This window comes from Octopus bimaculoides, chromosome 20, assembly GCF_046866305.1.
Source record: "Octopus bimaculoides isolate indiv1 chromosome 20, ASM4686630v1, whole genome shotgun sequence".
Lineage (NCBI taxonomy): Eukaryota > Metazoa > Mollusca > Cephalopoda > Octopoda > Octopodidae > Octopus > Octopus bimaculoides.
The window spans coordinates 15,993,590-16,007,135 of NC_142947.1; the positions used below are offsets into that span (position 1 = coordinate 15,993,590).

General features: G+C 35.0%; 2 protein-coding genes across 2 annotated transcripts in view; one reads left to right on the plus strand and one right to left on the minus strand.

The window, feature by feature from the left end:
- Window positions 1-2,061, minus strand: part of LOC106879101 (coiled-coil domain-containing protein 90B, mitochondrial) — a 20,892-nt gene extending 18,831 nt beyond the window's left edge. Inside the window, exon 1 of the mRNA XM_014928537.3 lies at window positions 1,945-2,061. Coding sequence (XP_014784023.1) covers window positions 1,945-2,038 — 94 coding nt within the window. The 5' untranslated portion in view covers window positions 2,039-2,061. The remainder of the gene's footprint in view (window positions 1-1,944) is intronic.
- Window positions 2,062-2,172: 111 nt separating this feature from the next.
- LOC106879102 (ubiquitin-conjugating enzyme E2 C) lies at window positions 2,173-12,922 on the plus strand. Its single transcript, XM_014928538.3, has 5 exons — window positions 2,173-2,472; window positions 6,459-6,486; window positions 7,804-7,890; window positions 9,958-10,162; window positions 11,562-12,922. The coding sequence occupies exons 1-5, from the start codon at window positions 2,381-2,383 to the stop codon at window positions 11,675-11,677; spliced, it is 528 nt and encodes a 175-aa protein (XP_014784024.1). The 5' UTR covers window positions 2,173-2,380; the 3' UTR covers window positions 11,678-12,922.
- The last annotated feature ends 624 nt before the right edge of the window (window positions 12,923-13,546 follow it).

Here is a 13,546-nt window from a genome sequence, read left to right on the forward strand (position 1 = left end):
GGAGACCTAAACACACCAGCATCAGTTGTCAAGCAATGTTGGGGTGGACAAACACAGACACACAAACATACATATATATATATATATATATATATATAAATACATATATACGACGGGCTTCTTTCAGATTCCGTCTACCAAATCCACTCACAAGGCTTTGGTCGGCCCGAGGCTATAGTAGAAGACACTTGCCCAAGGTGCCACGCAGTTGATGAACATTACTAAACACCAACAAAATAAACACTGAATATTTTTCACTAAAGGTGCTTGAAGAAAATCTCGGCGAAGGTACACCACCCGTTTTCGGCGTAACCCTAACCCTATCCTAAACCCTAACACTAAACACAAGGTGTACGTATTCTTTACTTTCGCCAAAATCTCAAAAGAATTTTCTCACGATCATATCCAAAAACGATGAAACCTTGAGTAGAGTATGGTCGTGAAGGCTCCAAGACATTATGGCGGAACGAAGAATGCAACCGGCTGGTTACGAAATGTGGCAACCGAGATGGATATCAAGAGGCGTAAAGAAATTACGGCATAACTACAGGGTTTTACCCCCCAGACTTTGAGAGGTCATAACTTTCAGAAAAATGAATTTTTTTAAATGAAATTTTCTACGCATATAGTATTAACTATGTAGAATCCGAATATACAAAAATTTCCGGTGAAAGTTTTTTGGAATGGGGTTGGGGGACAATTGTGCCGAAATTACAGGGAATATCAGAAGCGACATGGCGTCAAACCTTTTGGAAAATTCGAAGGTTGTTAATAGACACCAAGAATACCGGAGAACAACTCCCCAACGCACAAACATACATGGGATTGAGTGACATAATTTGAGTGTTAGTGCTGCTTTTTCTTTGTATCTTCCTTTACCTAATGTAATACAGTATACTCACAGATCTATCACTAACAGGAAATGTAAATAATTACAACAAACGCACATTTTCTAATTAAAATACGCCATCTCCAGTTTTGGTATAAAAATACATTTTACCCCTAATATTAGTTGTTACTTTCCTCTAATTTCGACAAAAGTTCTATAACATTCTGAACGGTAGAGAATAGATGATCTTGTCAATTATTCAAAAGGTCAGGACATTCAGCCTTTAAAAAAAAATGTATAATTAAAGTAGCTGCCTTAGTCGACCGATTGTACAATCAAATATGCAGACAAAACAAAGTATTATTCGCTTTCAATGATTGTTAAAATGCTCACCCTTAAATAAAGACAAATAAATCTTTAATTTCTATTTACTACTTATGACCTCAACATTTTACTGAAGGTTTTTTTAATTAAATTTTAATAAGTATGTAAGAACCCGATTTCCCTACGATTAATTTCGATCCGTACTTTTCAGATCCAGATATTCCACTAAATATGTCTTTATTAGATTATTTTCAACAGCCAACAATCTGATGGGCTATCCTTCAGTATTGGAACTCTTAGAGAGTCCGGTATGAGGACACTATTTTCCAGCCTAGCCTCTTTAACTGACATGAAGGAAGGTTGGGCGATGTCGGAAGGTTGTGTGGGTGCATGATGTCGTGTACCAATACCGAAAGATAACCATCTGTTGTTTTTATTATAGGACAAATTCTTTTTTTTATTATTCAATGGATAGCGACGATTACATGAAAGTCCATTGCAAATAAAGGGGAAAAAAAGATTGTTATTTCGTAATAATTAACCGGCAAGTAAAAGACCATACAAAAATAAATCAGAGCATCAAGTATGTATGTTACCAAGTCACGAGAGAAATTACATAAACTTGAGATTTCTATTCTTTAGAAACAAGTGAAAGATGCAATGGCATATGTAATAAATTAAGAGGAAATACATTATGTTACGCAATTATGAATTCAGAAACTTTTTATTATAAAATTATATCATAAAAATAAACTGAGTTAAGTAAACGGAAAGAAAAAAAAAACACTTACTGCTGAGAAAGGAAAATTGGTCATTTTTATAATTCTCCAAAATTAATTGACTTTTCCGGAGCAAAGGCAAAACAGTAAAGCGACCACACGCCATAGAATTACCCTTGACATGTGTTTGTACCGGAAGTGAAATCTACATGAACACAATAAAATTACATTCATTTTGATTGGTGCAAACTAACAAACTTATTTAAAATCGTTACTGATTGGTTAATTTTGATTTGATTCGCCTTTGATTGGATAAATCGTTTTACAAGCATAATTTTCAAACTTGTCCAGGCAGAGTGTGATTGTAGTCTTAAAAGTTAAACATTCTTTTTTCCATCACTAATTATTGATTGATCTCGTCAGTTACAAAATACATTCAAAGTATTTAACTGTTCTTGTCTTCCCTAACTTAATTCCTTATCTGTTTTTTAAACAAATTTCGCGTTCGATGGCCTCCCAGAACAGAGATCCTGCTGCTAGTACCACTAGGAAAGAACCTAACAGCACAACTGCCAAAGACAACCATTCTGTTAGCAAAAGGTATTTATGTGTTTACTAATGTTTCTACTATATATAATTTTGAAAATTCTTTTTACCATGTGTGTATGTATACATATATACATACATACAAATATATATATATATATATATATATATATATATATATATATATGTCTCACGCTATGAGGGACTAAGTCTGACCTTAGAGTCCCTCATAGCGTGAGGCATTCTTGTATAGTAATGCCCTTATATAAATAAATATATTTTAGGGAATAAATGATGGATTTTTTTTCCCTTATGAGGTTTTTTTTACGCTAGCTACTTGATAAATTCTTGTAAAAGAATTCGTCCTATTATTGAATTTATATATATATATATATGTATATATGTGTGTATACATATAAGCTTAATTTTAAATTAGTAACAATGGTAGAATTAAATTAAAAAAAAAAAAACTTAGGTTGTCCAGTTAATTTTTTAAAACATTCCTAAATTTTTGTCTATTTTCTTGCGGTCAGCAATTGCCATGAACCAATTCGTTACAAATTCAAATTTATTAACCTAATCATTGGTTTACTGCCGAGCTAAATCGACCAACAACTGTGTGAAAATACGTTGGTGTTATTTTTTTTCTCCTACCCCGTATTATATTTTCAAATACTGTTACTCAAATAATTATTTCTTCCGTTTTATCTCTCTCTCTTCTTGAATCTTCCCTCACGTAACGGAAGAGATACACTCATACAGAATAGTTTTTGAGTTATTTCCAAGCTTGTTAGTCACTCGATTAGTAACTATTGTGACTGTTTGTACAATAATTATTACTGTATGTGTGAGAGTTCATTGACTTGTTGAGTCGTCATCGTCGTCGTGGAGGTGAGCTCGGATTCATCTGAAGAATTTAACCGTTATATAGGTAGCCCTATTAAAAACGATTTTGTTTTTGCTTCGTTACATCTTATATTCGACTATCTATGGGATTTTCTGAAGTAACTGACCAATAGTTCGAAATATCGCTGAAATTGATTCCTGGTTTATCGTTTCCTTATCCCTTCCCCATTAATTTCTTCTCGCATCATTTTAAAAGAAGAATTTATTACTTCGGATTTTAACTGGCAGGAGGTGATCTCTGGTTTTATCTCGAGCAACCATCCCTTGTGCGTTGATCATTCTGGAACACAACCACACATTTTAAATGTCATTTATTGTTTGTAGACTCGCTTTGCTACAAATTTTCTTGTATCTGTAGAGTAGGGGCTTTTTTTTTTGGCTTTAGATCAAATTCCTTGCATTGGAATTGCTTTGTTCTGTAGTTTAACAAAAGATACAAGAAAACACTTAAACGTGGTAGTTGTATAACAAATCAATTTTATTAATATACATGAAATGTTTACTTCCTTATTTAACCTTTTTAATTGTTAATCGGGCTGACCTATATCAAAGGTTTTCGCTTCTGACCATCCCGTCTTTTTCCGATGTTCAGGCAACTCAGAACCACATTTTCTAAGACGATTTGATGTACTTTTAAGACAGAAAACATTACTACAATGTAAGAAGAACCCAGACAACAAATAACTACCGGTCCTTAATGGAGGATTAGGTCTAAATTCCCTTTTATCTAGAGCAATGATTCTTAATTCTTCCTTTGACTTATGCCCCCATTCGGCTGGAAGTTTTTATCTAAGACTCCCTTACATCTTTGCAAAAACAGATGGATTGATATTTTTTTTTTTGACCCCCTCTCAGAGACGAGAGTAACAAGTTAAAATTTGGCACTAAAATAAAGATGTCCCGACGCATCTACGTAACGATATGTTTTTACAGTGCACACTTAGGATTACGTAGATGCATCGGGCCCTCTGTATTGAAGTAGTACCAAAATTTTACTGGAAAAGGATAGGAATTTGGTGGAGGAGGGGGGTAAAATGTAAAAAAAGAAACATTTCTTTTAGCAAAAATACCTTCTCAGGAAAAACAACCACCCAGTTCCTTTCTCCTTGAAGTAGTGATAATTATTCCGAAAGTCAACGATTAACGGTGAAAATTTACCAAGCTTTGCTTCCAGGGGTGTTAAACTTATACGAGATGTCAGTCTGTTGAACAGTAGCCACAGTTTAATATTTTGGTTACGAGATAGAGGAGAAATGAAAGTAACTATTTAAACCTAGAGTAAAATAAGTGTCAAAGACTCAGTTTGTTAGAAGCTGATCGTCACTAAGCATAGCTCTTACACTGAAGTTCATTCACCGTTTATATAGCACGAAACTATTAATATAGACTCTGAAAATCAATATACTGCAAAATATTGTAAATTTCCTCAGTAAGTCGCACACGCATTGTATGTTACTCTTTTACTTGTTTCAGTCATTTGACTGCGGCCATGCTGGAGCACCGCCTTTAGTCGAGCAAATCGACCCCAGGACTTATTCTTTGGATGCCGAGTACTTATTCTATCGGTCTCTTTTGCCGAACCCCCCAAGTTACGGGGACATAAACACACCGGCATCGGTTGTCAAGCGATGTTGTGGGTACAAACACAGACATACATATACATACATATATATATACGACGGGCTTCTTTCGGTTTCCGTCTACCAAATCCACTCACAAGGCTTTGGTCGGCCTGAGGCTCTAGTAGAAGACACTTGCCCAAGGTGCCACGCAGTGGAAATGAACCCAGAACCATGTGGTTGGTAAGCAAGCTACTTACCACACAGCCACTCCTGCGCCTGTTAACTACAAACTACTATGTGAACACCTGGAAATTACCAAATCAGGCCTGTGTATTGAGCAGGGTTTATATAGTTAAGCTTGGGGAAAAGCCATGAATTTAGAAGTGCATGTAGTCCTTGGAAATGAGATGGAGGAGGGTAAAACGTATAGATGAACTCTTGATCAGAAAACTTGAATATCGTTTTTCTTCATCAAAATATGTAAACTCCCTTTTCACCTTGCTCCTATAAGCAGTGTATGCATATGAAAGTTCTAATAGAACTAGCTTAGCCGAGTCTAAAGAATAATTTCCAGTAGTAGACTTCATTCTTAGATTTTCTCCCTGAGTTTTAATGTAGATGAAGATGTAGATATATCTTTTATCATTTACTTGTTTCAGTCGTTAGACTGTGGCCATGCTGGGGCACTGCTTTGAATTTTTAGTAAAATGACTCGATCGCATAACTTCTTTTTTAAGCCTGGTACTAATTCTATCGGTTTTTCTTTTTGCCAAACCAAGTTACAGGGATGCAATCACACGAACACCAGTTGTCAAGTGGTGGTGGGGGAATAAGCACTGACACAAAAATCACACACACACACACACACACACACACACACACACACACACACACACACACACACACGATGGGTTTCTATCAGTGTTTGTCTACCAAATCCAATCAAGGTTTTGGATGGCCTGAAGCTATATTAGAAGACACTTGCCCAAGGTGCCACGCAGTAGAACTGAACCCGGAACCATATGGTTGGGTAGTAGGTTTCTTACCACACAACCGCACGTGCAAAAAAATATAGGTGATTGAAGCTATAATGTGGTTGGTAATTGTTGTATTGGTTCATCTGTTACTATGAGATTGCAAATGAAAAATATTCTACTTCAGTTATACGACTTAGTAAGTCACCTTTTTTTTTTTTAGTTCAAATGCCAACTTTTCCCTTTTATTTAATAGAGTTGATTGGATATAAGAGGTTGATTTAATTGACTACTTGTTTCTCTATGGCGCCTTGTTTTTGCAACAGTGGAGTTTGCTTAACCTTTTCGCATTTAAACTGACCATATTAGGCTCAAATGTTCAAACCAGCCAGATCAGGCCTCTTACACCTACTATACAATGTCATTCTAAAAATAAGTGCATCTTCAAAATCTGGAAGCTATGAGATAATGCATGAACAAATGAGCATACATTTGACAGTAATTGGAATGCTAATGGGTTAATGACAGAAAAGAACATTTTAATGTTAGAATAACTAACTTATTTTCATAACTTCCTTCTTTCTTTTTCACCCCACAGACTACAGCAAGAACTGATGGTACTTCTGGTAAGTTGCATTCCTGTTTGTTTGAATAATTTTTAGTGAGTATCTAACTGAGGGAAAAAGTGCATACTGTGCAAAAAGAATGGTAGTTGTCTATCACTTTCTCCTCCAAACTGTATATCCTCTTGTCTTGTAATGGCATTCACCTGGGAGGGGTTAAGCTGGCTCCTATTGAGTTCACCACATCACGGGTCAGAGCGGTTCATGCACATCTGTTAGTGGCTGATTCTGCAGCGTGTTGAAGCCATTCCCAGTAACAGCGATGAATGCCAAAGACTCCAGGGTCAGAAACGAGCTTCATATCTACTTTGACTGTTGTGAGCCATGTCTTCAGCTGACCGCTTCTTTGCTTATGCCAACCCAGGGAAGGATCTGGTACTGTTGCCTTCCAGATGAGTTTGTCATGGGGCGCCACAATGTGACCAAACCACTGTAGTCTCTTCGTCAGAAGAGTTCCCTCAAGAGGGGAGACCGCAGTGGGTGTAAAGTTGTTGGTTCACAACACAGTCTGAGATAGGCAGTCAGAAACTGTATATCCTGTTCCTTTTGAAATGGCACATCATGTACAATTTAAGAACAGTCACTCCTATTGCATCCTCCACTCTTCTCTTACTGTGTCTTGTGCCAAAACCTCATCCCATGCATTTTGCCTGAAAATCTCTTCCTCTCTACATTTTCTCTCAAAGGTATCAACTTTCAGGAATTCAAACAAAGTTGAATTGTATCAATCTCTACTACAGATAAGAATCTCCAATTATCACGGACATTTCCATCCACCCTGCATCAAAATGTAAAGAAAAGAAATATTGTGTAAGATATTAGGATATATAGTAACTGAATTGTTAGAAATAGAATTAACACTTTATTGTCTATATTTATAAGTCTGTGTTTGTTACTTTCTATCTACTGCTATAACCAGAGACTTAACTATGTTTCTTAGGCTGCATTTAGCTTGCTCCTAAAGGATCAGTAGCATTCAAATTCAACCTTTTATTTCTGTTCTCTCTGTGATTGTTTATTTACATAGGGGTATGGTTGCTTTAATTCCATAGGGGAGGGTGACAGGGCTAAAAACAATTACTGTTAATATAAACAAACTTCAAATTCTTAATATTTTACTAGTAATAACTACTTTGTATGTGAAGACAGTAACTTGGTAGTTTCTTTCCTACAGATATATAACTGTTTAATACTAATTTTATGTATATATGTTTGTGTGTATGTATTAGATTGTCAAAAAATATTGTATTATTCAGAATATTGGCTAACAATAGCTTGCTCTAACTTCCTTTAATTGCTTTCAAATTTATATCATTGCAGTCTTCTGGTGATAATCGAGTATCAGCATTTCCTGATGGAGATAACCTCTTCAAATGGATTGGAACAATAGAAGGTGCTCCTGGAACGGTAATTGAAATATTCAGTGTCATTCATTTTTGTCATGTGTTTTTCCATGCTGGAATAAACTAGTAAAGTCTGTGATGTAGTATCAGTGTCCTATTTCGTGTCATCTGTGAAATATATATATACAGGTGCAAGTATTACTGTGTAGTTAAGAAACTCGCAATCTAACCACATGGTTTTCGGTTCAGTTCCATTGTGCAGCACTTTGGGCAAGTGTCTTTTACTATAGCCCCTGGACCAACTAATGCTTTGTAAATGAATTTGGTTGACAGAAACTATGTGGAAGCCCATTGTATATATTTGTGTGTCTTTGTCTCCTACCAGTCACCTGACAACCAGTGTTGGTTTGTTTACATCCCTGTAACTTAGCAGTTTGAGAAAAGGACCAGACTTAGAATAAGCACTGGGGTCCATTTGTTTGACTGAAGCAGAAAGGTCAAAGATATGGGCACTAATTGTTTCTTGCCACATTTTTATTGGACTTTGCTTCAGTTTAGCTAAAATTTTTTTCCTTCTCAAATAACAAATTTCTGCATTGTATTTTTGCCTAACTGAACAAAATGCATCAACAGTTCTGGTTTATTAATGTAATTGTGCGGATAGCATAATCCTATTAATCTCAGTATACTGGAACTATGGGAACAACCCTAAGAAAGTGGCAGAATGACTTCAACTCAAATTGCAACCATGAGTTTTTATTGAGATAACTGCTACACCACCAGTATAGCATATCAGCAGCTCTCTTGTAGATTGGCTTGGTAAAGTAGTGGCAGACATGTCTGGGGCAATACTGGGAATAATTGTATACCATCACTTTTTTGTATGTCAATAAAAAACTGCTTTAAATTCTGTTGAAGATCAGGAATTCAAAACTCAAAATAGTTTATCCTGGTTATATGTTGGATTTAAGGAAGCAAGGGCTGCTAAATCCCATCAACGTAGCGGCAGACGAAATACCACTAGGCATTTCGCCCGGCGTGCTAACAATTCTTCCAGTTTGCCGCCTTAAACAGATGAAATTCTTATTTCTTTACTGCCCACAAGGGGCTACACACAGAGGGGACAAACAAGGACATACAAACGGATTAAGTCGATTACATCGACTCCAGTGTATAACTGGAACTTATTTAATCGACCCCGAAAGGATGAAAGGCAAAGTCGACCTCGGCTGAATTTGAACTCGGACCGTAACGGCTGACGAAATACCGCTAAGCATTTCGCCCGGTGTGCTATCGTTTCTGCCAGCTCGCTGCCTTTCATCAAACAGATGAAATTCTGTTAAGCTTTTTGCTAGGCATGCTAACAATTCTCCCAGCGTGTTACCTTAGAATTCTTCAAAATATTGATCTGAGGAGGATGGAAGTTTAGGAAATTGCTAAACATTGTTAAACAATCTTTCATTATTAGACTACGTGTTTGGAAATAATCTGGCACTAACTTGTAGTCTTAATTCAGTTACGACACTTGTTGGCCTCGTACTAAGTTGTATTCTTACTTCACAGTTGGGACTTCTATCTGCAAAAGCAATTGATATTGTCCAAAGCAACCTACCCACAATAACCGAGAAAGTGTACTTAAAGAAAGTGAGTACTACTTATCAAGAAGCTGCCAAATAAAAATACATACAAATGTATTCTTGCTCCAAATTATAATTTTAACCCTTTAGCATTCAGATTACTCTGCCAAATGTAACACTTATTTAGTCACATTATTTTGTTAGTCATACATTATCTTGTAGCTTTGAGATTTCAGTAATGTTTAAAAATGTTTATTTTTAAAATGACATTGTAGAGTAAGTATGAGAGGCCAGATTGGGCTAATTTCAGCATAAAACATGCAGAGTATTTAGCCTGGATTTGGCTGGTTTAAATGCTAAAGGGTTGAAGGAAAATATTTTTTTCACAAATTAAATTGTTTTTATGAATAAAGAAAAGTACAAGGAAACTTAACTTAGCACAGTTTGATTCCTAATTAACTATTATGTCCTAATGCTGACTGGTTGGAGATGTTTTATTGCTGTGTTGATGCTGATACAATTTTTTCTCTTTTATATCTCATAACTTTTTCCAGGTCTATGATGGATTACGGTTTAAATTAGTTTTGCAATTTCCAAGCGGGTACCCATATCAGGCACCATCAGTTAAGTTTGATACTGGGTGTTTCCATCCAAATGTTGATGAACGTGGTAATATCTGTTTGGATATACTGAAGGAACAATGGTCAGCGTTATATGATGTGCGAACTATTCTTCTGTCAATTCAAAGCTTACTTGGAGGTAAATTCTCATCATCATCATCATGTAATTCTACAACTTGTCTTGTTTTAACATGTGAACAGTCATAACCCAATCTCATCTTTACTAATCACCTCATGCAAAAAGTCAAATTTAGTATACAATCTCATAAATACGATCTTTTACTTGTTAGTGCAGCTATTCTGGGGCACCGTTTTGGAGAAGTTTATTCGAATGAATCGATCCCCAGTACTTATCTTTTTTTTACCTTAAGCCTGGTACTTATTGTATTGGTCTCTTTTGTTGAACTGACAAGTTATCCTGACATAAACTCACCAACACTGGTTGTCTGTTGGTCGTGGGGAACAAACACGTGCATGCACACAAACGCACACACACACACACACACACGTTAGGCTCCTTTCAATTTCTGTGTACCAAATCCACTCATAGGTTATTGGTTGGCCTGAGGCTATAGTAGGAGACACTTGCCAAAGGTGCCATGTAGTGGGACTTAACCTGGAACTATGTGGTCGGGAAGCAAGCTTCTTACCACAGAGCCACTCCCGTGCCTAACGATGATGTTCATAATTTCTTCTGGTTTTACCACCTTACATATATAGTACCATTACCCACAGAAATTAAGAGCATCTAGAGTTGTGAATTACCAAGATCAGCTGCAGACACGCTCGTGTGGTTTTAGAAGTTTGCTCTCTGACTGTGTGGTTTAAGGTTCAGTCCTACTGTACAGCATCTTGGGCAAGTGTGGTCAAAATTTCTAGTGCGTACTATATACGAGGTTAAAAATGAAAAATATTTTCTAAGCAAAATTTTCTAAGTGATAAATATGTAAAGGCAATTTGCTTAATATTTATTTTTCACTGACATTATTACTATTATTTCTTCATTTTCTGCAAACAAAGTGCACAAAAAAGCTACACGTTTGCATTATGTTATATATACAATAATAATAAAGGACGTTACCATATATACGTTTACAAACCAAGGACGTTATATAGACCTCCTTGACTCAAGTTAGAGAAGGGGTGCATATTATACACAAGGATTAGGTTTTTCAGAGCTACAGCCCCTTAAAAATCCCCTGCATATTATACTCAAGGATTTACGGTATGTTAAATCAGTGGTTCTCAGCAGGAGCCCTTATAAGATTTGTTAAAATTTATGTGAAATAAATTGGTTATATTTCTAAAATACACAGATTTTAATATTTTTTCAATACATTTCCTAATAATAATTTTATTCTAAACATATAAAAGGATTTTTTTAGTCATCAAATGTTTATGAGGGTCCACTTGAGTAAAATAGGAATCAAAGGGATGCATAGATAAAATATGGTTGAAAAATACTGCATTAAATAGTTCTGTTATCAAACAATTATCTCTCTCTTTTTTTCTTTTTCTTTTTATTTCTTTATTTGCAGAACCTAATAACGACAGTCCTTTGAATTCTTATGCTGCTGAACTTTGGTCAGACCAAGAAGCATACAAGAAACATCTACTTGAACATTATGCAAAAAATAATAAAAAGAAATTATAAAAACAAAATAGCATATTTAAAAAAAATATATTACCAGAATTGTGAGGTTGAGATTGAAACTGAATAATGTTTAATTGTTGGCTGTCAAGCTATTCCAAAATTGCTGCTTATGGATTGTTCCATGGAATTATCCCTCTTTCATTCAACATACATTTCTCTTGAATTTCTTTCATATTGTTTCTGACTGACCATGTATCAATGTGTATACTTGTTTGTGTAAGTTCTTCCTATACTTTTCTCTCCATCTACATCTCTGACTTTCTGTCTGTCTCTTGCCCTCTCTATCTCTCTCAACCGCATACACCAAAATTTCAGTGAATTACTGATTTAGAAAAAAAAAAAAGAAGAAACAAAGCATTCTGTTCACTTTCTTCATGAGGTGTGACTGATGAGACATGATATCTAAGAGGGGAAAAAGACATTGGTGATACTCTTAAATTTATATATTGCTTTTAAATCTCTCTCTCTCTCTCTCCAACAATTTTTTCAATAATAGTACACAATATTTGTTACACCCTCTGTCAAAAAAGTGTATATATTTATTATATATATATATATATATATATATATATATATTATATATGAAACCAACATATTTTGAATCACAAATGCAGACATCTGTCTTTGTTTATGTCAATTCCTGGGATTAATAATACCTGTTACTGTCAAGTGAAAGCTGTTGGTAATGAAAGGATTTTTCATTTGTATGACAGAGAATGGGATTTATAATGTGATAATGGGCAATCTGTGATTGTTGAGCATTTATCTACATGTATGAGTGGTTACTGTTATTGTGTTCTATTTCTTACATTAGTTAGCTTACAGCATTTATTATTTTTAATTGCTAACATTTCTTAATCATAAGGTATTTTTTCTCTCCATATTTTTATTACAATATTGCGGTTCTTTTTTGTGGGGTTTTTTTTATACCTTTCTATACACATCAGATTGCTAATTGATAGAGAAGTCCCAATTATAGTAAAATTACTCTCATGCAAATCACTGTATACTTTTTATTTATTCTAACACTTTTAGGTTCTTGGTATTGGGTTAGATAAAGGTCTTTTTCTTCTACAAAGTGATAATTTATGATCTATCATTCCATGGACTTCAAAATGGCTCCTTAAATTTTTTTTCCTCTCTCCAGCATGTGTAAATAAAATTTTATATTACACACTGTGTATTTGGCATTGAATGACTGAATTTTATAAATAAAAGAATTTTGTTATATATTTTAACTTTGAATATATTTCTTCTGTTAATGTTTTGAACTGACGAAAACGAATGTGTTTTTCTGTACAGAATAAACTAAATTGAAATTTTATTCCAAAATTCAGATAATGGTATATGTATGCATTTCTCCAAGTAAGTACTTTCTTGTTATACATTCGATGCACTGATGGAGTATGGAATGTCTGAGATATTTGGAGAAGACTTTTCATTCAAATTTGCTTGTGTGAGATATGTTGGGAGTTGTCTTTGCAGCATCACATAAATGATGCATTTGTCTTTTCTCAAACATACCACAATCTGAACTACTACAAAGCAAACTAGAAATCACTTGAGAAAGAGATCACCAAACAGGACTAGTCCCAATGTCTCTCTCCACCTGATATCAACATGAAATTAAAAACTTACACGTCTATAATGCAAGCCATATACTACAATTTTGGCTCGGACAGAAAGGCCACTATACTTAAAAACAAGATTCTCGGAGAGAAAAGTTCTTATAAGAGGGTGTGTACACGTCAAGTTACTAATGCACTGTAGCTGTTTTGTAATTCACTCGCATGCATGCCAGCTGATAGAAAGGGATCTAATTTAGTAATATTAACTTGTCACAGAGTTATGTCCCTTACATCAACAGTA